This window comes from Ornithorhynchus anatinus, chromosome 5 (genome assembly GCF_004115215.2).
Source record: "Ornithorhynchus anatinus isolate Pmale09 chromosome 5, mOrnAna1.pri.v4, whole genome shotgun sequence".
Lineage (NCBI taxonomy): Eukaryota > Metazoa > Chordata > Mammalia > Monotremata > Ornithorhynchidae > Ornithorhynchus > Ornithorhynchus anatinus.
Genome location: NC_041732.1, coordinates 2955307 through 2967679, shown reverse-complemented (window position 1 = coordinate 2967679; position 12373 = coordinate 2955307). Strand labels below are relative to the sequence as shown.

The 12373-nt window shown below is 69.1% G+C and overlaps 1 protein-coding gene across 6 annotated transcripts in view; it reads right to left on the bottom strand.

The window, feature by feature from the left end:
- Positions 1-12373, bottom strand: part of ACTN4 (actinin alpha 4) — a 75280-nt gene that overhangs the window by 2719 nt on the left and 60188 nt on the right. For 2 of the 6 annotated variants that reach the window (XM_029064767.1, XM_029064770.1), the window contains exons 8-19: positions 12110-12195; positions 6338-6430; positions 5527-5757; positions 4993-5140; positions 4101-4251; positions 2474-2582; positions 2025-2165; positions 1391-1573; positions 1166-1300; positions 798-977; positions 560-706; positions 131-211 (exon numbers count right to left, since the gene is read on the bottom strand). In XM_029064767.1, the coding sequence (XP_028920600.1) occupies positions 131-211; positions 560-706; positions 798-977; positions 1166-1300; positions 1391-1573; positions 2025-2165; positions 2474-2582; positions 4101-4251; positions 4993-5140; positions 5527-5757; positions 6338-6430; positions 12110-12195 (1685 nt within the window). Of the gene's footprint in view, positions 1-130; positions 212-559; positions 707-797; positions 978-1165; positions 1301-1390; positions 1574-2024; positions 2166-2473; positions 2583-4100; positions 4252-4992; positions 5141-5526; positions 5758-6337; positions 6431-11656; positions 11743-12109; positions 12196-12373 lie in introns of all 6 variants that reach the window. The other 4 variants (XM_029064768.1, XM_029064771.1, XM_029064772.2 and 1 more) reach the window with 3 other exon arrangements.

Genomic DNA, 12373 nt, shown 5'->3' with positions numbered 1-12373 from the left:
GGGAGGGAAAGGAGGGAGACAGAGAGAGAGAGAGAGAGAGAGAGAGAGAGAGAGAGAGAGAGAAAGAGGAGACCTGGTTAATGGCAGCGGTGGAGGAGTGGGCCGGGGCAGAGCTCCGGCGGGTGGGTACCTGTCTGTCGTTCTCCACATCGTAGCCCAAGCTGATGAGGCAGGCCTTGAACTCCTCGGGCCCCAGGGCACCGCAGTGGTCCTGTGGTGGGAGGCCCAGTTCAGAGCCCACGGCCCCTCCCTGGCGGGGAGACCCCGGCCCGCACGGCCCCCACCCCTAGACCCGGCCGAGGGGAGGACGGGCGGTGCGGGCGGCGGGAGGAGGCCCGTCCGGCCTCGGGCCGGGGGAGGTTCCTCCCGGCTGGGGGGAGACGGGGAAGGGGCTCTACCCCACTAGCGGAGCTCACGCGGGAGCGGGCCGAGCCCCTCCCGGGGGCTGGCTTCCGGGCCCTTCTCCCGCGGCTCCCCGTCGTCCCCGCCTGCTCGCCCGCCCACCTGGCCGGCCCCGGCCCGCCGCGGCGAGCGGCCCGGCGGCTCCCGCGCCCGCTACCTTGTCGAAGTGGTTGAAGGAGGCCCGGAACTCCTGCATCTGCTCTTGGCTGATGCCTTTGGCGTCGCGGGTCAGGATCTGGTTCTCCACCTCGTTGATGGTCCGGGCGATGGTGGTGAGCAGCTGCTCCCAGCCCACGCGGATGTGCTGCGGGCGGCCCCCGAGGGAGCGCGTGAGGAGCGGGCCTCCCCGGCCCTCCCTCCCGCCCCCACCCCCCGGGGCCGGCGCCGCCCCCTACCTCCATGGTGAAATTGGTGTGCTTGTTGTCGAAGATGAGGGCTTCCTGGATGAGCTGGTGCTGCTGCTCCAGCAGGTCCAGGTTGGGCTTGTAGTGGACGATGCTCTGCTCGTATTGCTTCAGGTGGTTCAGCTGGTCCTCCAGGGTCCCGTTCATCTCGATGGAGATGCGCCCGATCTCCTGCGCCCGGGGCGGGGAGAGGAAGGAGCCGCCCGGGGCCGTCAGCCGCCGAGCGAGGAGGGGCCGGACCCTCCCCGCCCCCCCCACCGCCGGTGAGGGAGCGGCGGAGCTCCGGTCACCCCTCCCCTGAAGCGGGGAGTCGCTTGAGGAGGGAGCTGCCCGGGCCTTTCCGCGGGCAAGGCGCTCACCTCCATCTTGGTCTGGATCCAGGGCCCCACGATGTTGGCCTGGCTGGCAAACTGGCGGCGAAGGTGCTCGTTGGACTGCTGCTTGCTCTGCTCATCCAGCAGGGCGCGGTCCCGCTTGGGCACCAGCTGCTGGACCTGGGTGGGCGGGCAGGAGGTCAGCGGCGCCCGTCGCTCACGGCCGAGGTCCGCCGCGCCCCGCGCCTACGACGAGCCCTCGCCGCCTACCTTCTCCCACTTGGAGTTGATGATGGCGGGCGTGACGGAGGTGTAGGGGTTGCCTCCTGGCAGCTTGATGCCATGGTAGTCGGCAATCTTCTGCGCCTCCCGCTGGATATCCAGGATGGCCTCGCGCTCCTTGTCCGCGTCCGGCAACGTCGACTTGAACTGGTCGTGGGCGGTGATCAGGCCCTGGAGGGCGGGGGGGGGGGGGGCGGCGAGGGAAGCGAGCCCGGCCGTGAGCGGGCACCGGGGCCCGCTGCAGGCCCGCACCCGCCCACCCGCTGCCCGGGGTCTAAGAAGCAACGCGGCCCAGTGGGGAGGACCCGGGTTCTAACCCCGGTTCCGCCACTCGTCTGCTGAGCGAGCTCGGGTGAGTCACTTGGCTTCTCTGGGCGCGTTTCCTCCACCGTAAAATGGGGACTCCCCGTCCTCCCTCGTCCTTAGACTGTCAGCCCCGGGTCAAAGGAGGACTGGCTCCGAGCTAATCGATCTGCACCTCCCCTAACGCTCAGAACGTTGTTTGAGCGCCTAACGAATACTCGGAAAACCAAACGGCCGCCGGGCAGCGACGGCCCGCCGGCCACGTCGGGGTCGGGCCTGCCCGAACCCGTCCCAGGCCGGCCGGGGGAGCGGCGCCCACCTCGATCTCCTCGATGGTGTGGACGATGAACATGTCCTGCAGGTCCTCCATGGCGCTCTCCATCCAGTTGTTGAAAGGCGCCGCCCGCTTGGCATATTCCAGGTGCAGCCGGTCGATGGTCTCCAGCTGCTTCTCCGTTTGCTGGTGGGGAGGGGAGGACGCAGGGTGGGAGGGAAGAAGGCGGCAGAAGGGTGAGCCGTGGGCCCCGGCCTAGGTGGCGGGGCTACCGACGGGACAGACCGATGGGCAGTGGGAGGCGGCGTGGAGGCAGGGGCCGGGGGGATCTCGGCCTGACCGGTTTTTACGACGGCGGCCGCCGCGTGCCCCATCCGGGAGCATCCGGACCGGTGTCCGGGCGGCACAGAAAGGAGAGGTCCCTTAACGGGGAGACCCTGTCCCGCGACCGGGGGGGGGGAAGGAGCCCCGACACTTCCCCCGGCCGGCCTCACCTCCAGAGCCTCGCGCCGACTTTGGGTCAGAGAGCCCAGGGCGTCCCACTGGTCACAGATCTTCTGGCAGCGGGCGTTGACGCTGGGCGAGTCGTAGTAGTCCAGCTCGCTGCGCAACACGGGGGACCAGTTAGCCCGCCCCGCCCCACCAAGCCCCACACACCGTACATCCCGCACCCCGGTCCGGAACCGGCCGCCCGGGCTCCAGACACGGCACTGAGAGGGAAGGGCCGGCCCGTGGCCGGGGGGTGAAGAGGGAACCCCCGGAGTCGGCCGGACACCGGTCGCCGCGGGGACCCGGTCCGAGCCGGTGGGGGAGTGTGCAGGGACGAGAGTCGGGGCCTCCCTCACTTCCTTCTCTTCCTCCCTGCTCCAGCCTCAACCTCCAACTAGATTCACAAAGGCCCCGCCTTCCTCCTGCCCCATCCGAACGGGGCCACGGGACGGGAACGAAGAGCGAGGGGCGACGGGCAGCCACTGCGGCCTGGCCCCACAGCCGTCCCGAACGGGAGCCTGGTGGGCGGGTGGGAGGTTAGAGCAGAAGAGGAACTTCCCAGAGCAGGGAGCGAAGGAGAACGGCGGGCAGGGGTAAAAGGGCAGGGGACCCTCAGGAGTCTCCTCTGCCTGCCCGAGGGCAGGGGATTGGCCAGAATGACCCCAAGGGGCCCGGCAGCACGGAGACCCCCCCCCAGCCAAACCCTCCAAATCCACTCGGGGTCGTGCCCCCTCGGCCAACTGGGTGCGTGCAAGAGATTCTGGGCCGGGGGGGGGACACGGTAGCGGGGATCGACGCATACGACCCTCTCGGGAAGAGGAGTAATAATGCTGCTGCTCTGTGCCAAGCACTGCTCTGAGCACTGGAGTAGGTAACGGGGTAATCAGGTTGGACATAGTCCCTGTCCCACATGGGGCTCCCAGTCAGAATCCCCGTTTTCCAGATGAGGGAACTGAGGCCCAGAGAAGTGAGGTGACTTGCCCCAAGTCACACGGCAGTCAAGCGGAGGAGCCGGGATTAGATCCCATGGAGGAGGAAGAGGAGGAGGAGCAGGTGGGTGCAGGGGCAGGCGGAGGCGCTGAGTCACTGGGGAAAGTGAGTCAACCCCAGATTCCCCTGACAGGGGCGGGACTTACCCGCTCTCCCCAGGCCCTCTGGCCCAAGCTTGGCGTGAGCCAAACCTCAGGAAAGACAGAAGGGGCCCGGTAGGAGCGAGGACGGGCCCAGGCAAGGACCCCATTCCGGAGCCCTGGGCTATTTCGGAAGCTCCCGCTTCCATTCCCGACGACTCCGAGACTCTTCCATGAGTCGCGCGCTGGGCCCCCGCCCCCTCCACTCGCCCAAGTGGCAGATAAAGTCCCCTTTCACGGTTCTCCGCCACGGACTCATCGGGCACGCTGGTCTATCCGGCAGGGCGGGGGCCGGCGGCCGCCCGGATCCCCTCACAATAACGGCATTCTGATCCCCAGAAAGAGAACAACGGCTCCCTGTACCGCGTCTCCCGGGTCGGCGGCCGCCCGAGGGCCGCCCGGCCACCGCGGCGGGGCGAGGCGGGAGCCGCAGGGCACCGACCCCGGGCCCCGGACGGGACTCGCGTGGGCCTGGGACGGAGGGAGGGGCCGGCGGACCTACTTGAGCTCCTGGGCAATGGCGGCAATTTGCTCCACGCGGTCCTGGTGGGCCGCCAGGTCGCTCTCGAAGGCCTCGTGCTTCCTGATGAGGGCTTTGATGTCAGACAGCGTGGCCGTCTCGTAGTCCTTCTGCTTCAGCATGGCCTCCTTCCCTGCGGGACCGACGGGGAAGCACCGTCACGCCACGGCCCGGGGCGGGGGGGGCCGCGGGGCGCCGGCAAACCGCTGCCGGGGGACGGTCCCCGCGACTCTCTCCGCGATCCATCGGGGACCTTTGGGTCGCCACGGCTGCTCCGGTGCCCCCTCATCCTCCCTCTGCCCCGCGGGGGCACCAGCCACGGTGAGAGGACGGAAAGGACGCGGAGGCCCGGAGGGGTGCCGGGCACGGATGCCGACCGTCCCAGGACCTCGCGGCCGGAGAAACCGTCTCGGCCCAGGGGAGTGGGAGCGGACGGTCCCGGGACAGGTCTCGCGCCCCGGCAGGCTAGGACGGGCCTGGGAAGACACCCCACCATCCCAGGCCAGGCTCAAGCGGAGACAGAGAGAGCGGCTCTGGGCCGAGGGTCCTGACGAGTTCCCAGATGCCCTCGGTCGGCTACGTGGGCAGGCTGGGTGTGAGCGGGTTGGGTGAGCACAAGAGAAGGGGGCTCAAAACACATCTACCAGCTCTGTTATACCGCCCTCTCCCAAGCGCCTAGCCCAGTGCTCTGCACGCCAGTGAGCGCTCAGTAAATAAGACCGATTGATCCATCGCCACCATTTTAGGGGGCAAGGAGAGGGACGCGGGAAGCAAAGGGCCACGATCTGGGCTTCCGGGTCACTTCCATCCGGTTCCCTGACAGGCCTCAGCCCGGACGGGCACCTCCTCCCTCCCCGCGCGGCGGGCAACCCACCGTCGGTCCAGGCCTCGTGGATGGATGCTTTCTGCCGGAACTTCTCGGCCAGGTGGTCGAGCCGCTCGAGCCGGCGGATCTCGTTGAGCAGCCACTCCTCGTAGCCCTTCTCGGCCTGCTCCAGGTGCTGCCAGCCGTTGTTGATGTCCTGCCGGGGGGGGGGGGGGCGGCCGGTGAGTCTCAGATCCGCCCTCCGGGGCCGACCCCCCCGCCCCGTGCCCGTGCCCTCCCCCGGGCCCCGTGCGGCACAAAGGGCCTCGAGGGGGTCGTCCCGTCCGGCTCCGTGCCTCCGGCCAGGCGAGCCCCTCCCCGGCGGGGTGGCGTGGGTCCCCGAGTCCCCATCCACGGCTCGGACCCGGTCCACCGGGTGACCGCGGGGCGACCGACCGGCCGTTCCCTCGGCTCCCCCACGGGACGGTATCTGTAGGTCCCCCTCCCCGACCCGCGCGGGCGGGGGCCGCGCCGCATCCCCGGGAGGGTCCGACCGCCACCGTCCCCGAGCCCAGCCTCCGTCCCGCGGATGGGCGCGCTCACCGAGACCATCTTGCCCTCGGAGGGCATGAAGGCGGGGCGGTTGCTGAGCCGCAGCTTGGTCTGCAGGGTGTTGAAGTTGATCTCCAGCTGGCACTTCTCCTGCACCTTGGGCGGCTTGTGGAGGCGCCGGTAGTCCCGGAAGTCCTCCAGCATCTGCTGCATCTGCTGGATGGTCTTCTGGGGGTTGCGGTCCTCCAGCCACGGCACCGTGCGCCGGATCCACTCCAACAGCTGGCCGGGGAGGGGGACGGGGGAGCCCGTCACCGGGGCCGCCCCGCCCCCCCCCAACCTCCCATCCCGCTGCGGACCCTGCAGGCCACGGGGCGAGGCCGCGGGGACGGGCGAGCCCGGGAGGGGGTTCAGGTCTCACCACCCCGGGACCGCCAGGGACCTCAAGAGGCCACTTGAGGACAACCCCCCCCCCCCCAACTCCTCGACGCCGGGTCTAGCCCAGCGGCAAAGGGTCCCTCGGTGCGGGCTCCGCCAACTGCCGCCCCGTCCCCGGAAGCCAGGAAGGCTTTCCTCAGGTCTAACCTCCGTCCCTTCTGCTGCAGCTTTTCTCTTTATGGGAGATCTCTACGGGTGCCCCGCTCCCCGGCCCCTTCCCGACCCCCGATTCCAGTTCCTTTACCCTCTCCTCACCGGTCCCCACCCTTTAACAAGGGCTTCGGGTGCGGTCCACCCACCCCTCCTCGCCGCCCCCCGCCCCCGCGGTCATCGGTCGGACCCCGGATCCCCACGGCCCGCGGGGGGGGGGGAGGGAAGGGAGAGCCGGGCAGGAGGCCGGCGGCCCGGAGGTCAGGACACTCACGTCGCTGGCCAGTTTCTCGTAGTCCTCCATGAGGTGCTCGTTCTCCTGGTTGACGGCCAGCACTTTGCAAATCCTGTTCGCCGCCGTCTCGGCCTGGCGGGGGCAGAGGACGGGAAGGTCGGGGCCGCCCACCCCGCCGGACCCCGCCACGAGGCGCCCGGCCCACCCCGCCCGCCCCGCGAGCGGAGCCAGACAGCCGAGAGCTAAGCTAGATCCAAGCCCCGCGGAGCCCGAGCCCCCCGGCCAACACCTGACCAGCAGCGCGGCGACAGCGAGACCCCGCCCGGTCCCCCCCTCGGTGGCCGGCGGCGGCGGCGCGGCCCCTTCCCCCGGCTCGGCGGACCCTCGGCCGCCCCCCCTCCCCACCCAGGGGTCGAGCGAACTCCGCCAGCTCCCGGTGGCACCGGCGACGGCAGCGGAAGCGGTGGCGACGGCAGCGGTGCCCTCTGCCCCGGGAGAGACGGGAGCCGGCGGGATGGAAGACGCACGGCGGCGGCGGGATAGGCGAGCGAGGGGCCGGAAGGAGAGGGCCGCCCTCCGCGCCGAGTAGCCACGGCCGGGTTCCGGGCCCGGATGCCCCCCGACCCGGCGCCGTCCCCCCGCGGCCCGGGCTGCGGGGATCACCCGGAGAACGCCGGCGGACAACGCGCTCCCCGTCCCTCCGCGCCCCTCCAGTACTGGCAGCTCCCCCCGTGGGTGAGGGTGGAGCCTGACGGAGACCCCGTCCGCTCGGCCTCGCTCCCTGCCCCGCTGTCCCACCGCCCAGAGGGTCGGCCACTCCTACTGGGCCCGACACCGGGAACCAGGCAAACACTCTGCGTGTGGCGGCGGGGGAGAAGAGGGAGGGGCGAATGATGGGAGACAGGAGAGGAGGAGAGAGGTGGAAGGAGGGCAGGGAATGGGAGGGCGGGAAGGAGAGGGCAGGAGGCAAGAGTGAGGCGGGGAGGGCAGCGGAAGGGTTGGGGAGGACGGGAAGAGGGAGAAGGGCAGGAGCAAAGAGGAAGAGGATGGAAAGCGGCAGGAGGACGGAGGGAGGGAGGGAGGGTGGGAGGCGGGTACCCGGAGAAAGGCAAGCCGAGAGATCAGGTACCTGTCAGGCAGCACAGAAAGAGTCCGAGAGGAGGAGCTGAAAGGCAGACAGCAACAGAAATAGTGAGGAGGGTCTACGGGAGCAAGGCCGGGCAAGGGAAACAGAACGGAGCGGAGCGGAGCAGGCCGGGAAATGAGCTACTGGGCCCAAGCCACACGCTCGGCTGCTCTAGTGCCTGCGAACGAAGCTTCCCCGGGGGTCCGGGTTCAGAGCCCTGGCACCCCCGGCCGGCGGTGACCCCGGCCGCGTTCCCCTCGGACACGTCAGACGTGCTACGCAGCGGGTCGGATCGGTTACTACCCGAGGGGTGGGAGCGGAGGTTCGTGTCTGCACACACAAGAGGCACGCACGTACACGGGCACATGCACACGCTCACACCCTCCACGTGCACGCCCCCCCCCCCCCCCCCCCCATCGTCCCCGGCCGGTCCCCGGCCCAGGCCGTGGGACGGTCCGCCAGCCCGGCTCCCACCCGGGGAAGGCCCGGTTTTCCAGCGCAGGAGTTGAGGTGTCTGAGCCCCCGACGGGGCGGGCCGGGAAAAGCCCGGACCCAGAAGTCCGGCGCTGCGGGACGGGGAGGCGGAGGGGGAGGGGGCGGGAGAAACGTCTGCCCAGCAGAAGGCCCCGGCGGCTCCTGCCTGCAACCTCTCGCTCACGCCCTGCCCAGAGCCGCGCGGCTCAGTGGATAGAGCCCGGGCCTGGGGGTCAGAAGGATCTGAATTCTGATACTGTCTCCATCGCATGTCTGCCCTGTGACCTCGGGCCAGTCACTTCACTGGTCCTCAGTTACCTCATCTGTAAATGGGAATTAAGGGCGTGAGCCCCATGTGGGACAGGGACAAGGACAGCAGTGCTTGGCACATATTAAGCACTTGACAAGTACCAAAATAATAGAAATAATAACAATACACCAGGGACTAAGTGGTGAGTGTGTGATTTTCCCTCCCCCACAGGCTCCCACAGGGGTGGGATGGGGGACGATGGAGCGGGACAGGCCGGGGTTGGAAAGGACCAGAGTGGGATGGGACGAGAGACGGGAGGGGACGGGAAAAGACGAAGTGGGACAGAGCGAGATGGGATGAGGGTGGAGAAGGGGTGGCCGACGCCCAGGAAGCCGGAGACCCCCCACCTCAGAGAGCCCGGGGTCTCTCCAGGCTGTCCGGGGCTCCCCCGAGGAAGACCCCGCCCTGCTGCTGCCGTCACCGGCCCACCACTCGGATGCCATGCGACCCCCCCCCCGCCCCGAGCCGGCTCCCCGCACCGTTCCGACTGCGGTCCCAGCCGCCCGGCTCCCCGTCGGTCGGGTCGGCCCCCGAACCTCCCTGGCTTCGAGGGGGCCGGGGACCCGCCCGGCACTCCGGCCCCGCCCAGGAGGGGACGCGGCCCCGCCTGGGCTCCTTCCGCGGCCGCTTGAAGGAAGCGGGAAGGATGGACGGGCCCGCCCGGGCACCACCGGTAGCCAAGCGGCAGAAAGGGCTCCGGGCCCAACTCCGGAGACCTGCTCTGGTTTCCCGTGGAGGCCACTTGGGCGAGGCCAGCCCGCCGCTCTGCTTCCGCGCCCTCCGCCACACCCTGTTGGCCCAGGGCCCGCCTTGGCCTAGATGGGGGGGGGGGGGGGGACGGGGACTGGCCACCCGGTCACTCTGCAGGTGACCCCGGGCCGGGAGCCCGCCGTCTCTGATGTCGACGAGCTCGCGGGGTGAGCTGGGCAAGAAGTGGTAGAGAGACGGGGCCGGGCCTGGATTGGGAGCGGGGAGACAGAGGACCTGCCCCGCAGGGGCCTGATGAGTTGGCAAGGGCCAGATGCGCCTTCCATTACTGCCACCATTTTGAAAAACGGGTCTGCCCGCGTGTTCGGGTATGGCCCACCGGGCCACGCTGGGGGGGGAAGGGGTGGGAGTGGGCCGCCGCAGGAGGGAACTGGACCAGGAGGGGAGAGGGTAAGAGGCTGGCCCGCGGGGTGAGGGGCTTTAACGAGCCCGGGCCGCGACAGCCGCGCGCTCAGTCAGGGGCCTTCTTCCCACCTCTTCGGGCGCGCGGGCGACGACCGGCCCCCAGAGGACGTCGGGCGGCGGGTGGGGCTACCCCCGTTTCTCTCTGCCCTCGCCACCCCGTCTTCGACCCCGGGGCCCACCCCCTTCTCCTGGAAACGTGATCCAACCTCGGCTTCCCCGACACCGTCCCCTCCCGGTTCTCTTCCCACCTCCGTGGCCGTTCCTCCTCGGTCCCTTTCACGGGCTCCTCCTCTGCCCTCCATCGCTCAAAGCTCAGTTCTCGGTCCCCTTTCTATTCTCCGTCTACAGCCGCTCCGTGAGGGAGTAAATTCACTCCCCCGGCTTCGACGACAACCTCTACCTACGCAGGTGATCCCCAAATCTCCCTCTGCGGCCCCGACCTCTCCGCTCTGCGGTCTCCTGCTTCCTCCCGCCTTCGGGACGTCTCGGATCGGGTGTCCCACCATCGCCTCACGTCCGATATGTCAAAGACCGAACTCCTCTCTCACTTTCTCTTCCAAACCCTCTCTTACCCGGGGCTTCCCGATCATCGTAGACACCGCCGCCATCCTGGCCGGCTCGCCGGCCCAAAACCTTGGCATCACCCTCCTCTCACCTCATCTCTCACCTTCGACCCGCGGGTTCGGTCCGTCACCAGATCCTGCCGGTTTTATCTTCGCGACGTCTTGGGAATCTGCCCGCCCGCCCCACCCAAACCGATTCTGCGCTGGTCCGGGCCTCTGTCGTATCCGGCCTCGATTACTTTATCGGCCTCCTCTCTGATCTCCCTGCCTCCAGCCTCTCCCTCCTCCTCACCACACTTCATTTTGCTGCCGGGATCACTGTCCTAGAAGACGGTCCCGCCTACGTCTCCCCACTCGTCAAAGGCCTCCTGTGGTTGCCCCTCCGTCTCCGCGTCAAGCAGAAACTCCCCGGCATCAGATTCGAGACAGTCAGGTCCCCCCCTCTTCCGCAACCTCGTTCCTCTCCCCCACGACCCAGCCGGCACGCTCCGCTCATCTAAAACCAAGCTACTCGCTGTCACTCTCGCCCGCCTCCCGCAGATCCCCCGCTCACCGCCGCCCTCCTGCCCGGAGCCGCTCCCTCCTACCTAACCGACGCTCTCCCCACCTTCAGAGCCCTCCTGAAATCACTTCTCCCCCGGGGAGCCGGAAGCAGCGAGGCCTTGCGGAGAGAGTCCGGGCCGACGGGCCGACGGGTCCCGCGGTTCTAACCCCGGCTCTACCACTTGTCTGCCGGGTGACCTCGGGCAAGTCGCTTCCCTTCTCCGGGCCCCTGTCATCTCATCTGTAAAACGGGGATTACGACTGCGTGCTCCACGTGGGACAGGGACCGTATCCAACCCCATCGGTTTGTATCTCAGTATCGGCGCCTGGCACGTAGTAAGCGCTTACTACGCTTGGGAGAAAAACCTCCCCTGGCTAAGCCCTCATTCCCTCTTCCCCATTTTCCTTCCCTACTGCCTCCTCCTTGCACTCAATCCCATCCCTTGGGTGACTGAGGCATCGCTTCCCATCCCAAAGGTACCTACTTACACCTCTTTAATAACGCTAACAACCGTGATATTTGTCGGGGGATTTCTGAGCTAAGCGCTTGGACAGATCCAACACAGTCAGGCGGGGCACAGTCCCCGTCCCACGAGGGACTCGGTCTAAGCCCTTCTACATAGTGGCTTCCCTCTCCTACGATTTCATTTTTACGTCTGCCTCGTTAAGACCGTTAAGCTCCTCGAGGGCCGAGATCGTTTCTACCGGCTGGGGCGCGCCCGCCCGAGCGCTCGGTTCAGCGTCCTGAACGGAGCGAGCACTTCGGTGAGCACCTCCGATCGGCGAGTCTCCACGTGTTGGGTTTTCCTGGGAATCCGGGTGTTTTGCGGGCACCCGGTGGTGCGCACCGTGTGGCCGGGGGGGTCCGGGCCGGGTCACCCCAGAACCCGGAGAGGTGCCCGAAGGCCGGGGAGGGAGATCCGGTGAAGGCTCCGGGTGGCCGTAACGGGCCAGAGGGACCGCCCGGCGGGGAGACGGACTCGGCCCCGCCCTGCGGCGAGCGGGTGGCACCCGGACGGGTCGCCCGGCCAGAGGGCCAGCGGTCGGGGCCAGGCCGGAGGGGCGGACGCTGAGTCTCCGAATCTCCGGACGGAGGAGCCCTCGCTCCCGGCGGCCGCCTGCGCCCGGGCCGGCCAGGCCCCGGGCGCCTCTGCCCACCCACAGCTCACCTTCTGAGCCCCCGAGAAAGCGTGGTAGAAGCAGGACACGTAGGTCATGATGGCCTTCTCGTCGGGCCTGAGAGTGCCCACAATATCTGCGCGGAAGAAGAACGGGAAGGAGAGAGTGAAAGGCAAAGAGGGAGCTAGCGCCCGCCGCCGAACCCTCGGCCGCGCGGGGAGAGAGGGCGGGCACTCGCCCGGGACTGGAACCCAGACCTCGGTTCGGCCAGCGCGGGGCACCCGGCTCCCGGCCCTGCCCGCGTCCCCCCCCCCCCCCCCCCCCGCCCGCCCCCCAGCCCCGTGAAGGAGCCACTGGGCTGGTCGAGCCGGCCGAGCCGGGGGAGTGGGTTCCGGTCCGGGCGGGGCCGCCGCCATCTGCAAGAGAAAGAAGGAGCGAAGGAGGAGGCTGCGGCGGGAGCGGTGCCAGAGCTGGAGCCGGCGAGGCCCGGGAGCCTCGGGTACCTTCTGCGCCCCCGAAAAGGCATGGTAAAAGCTGGACACATAGGTCATGATGGCCTTCTCGTCAGGGCGGGCCGTGTTCACGATGTCTGCAAGCGAACCACAGGGGTTAAAGTGCGGAGCCCGCCAGGGTGGCCCGCGGGCGCTGCTCCGGCCTCCTGGAAGGTCGCGGGGTTGGGGCCGGAAAGCCGGGCGGGGAGGCTCCCCCGGCTCGGGCCCAAGGGGGCCGCGTGGGGGACACCTCGGGCCGTCTGGACCCGCCGGGGG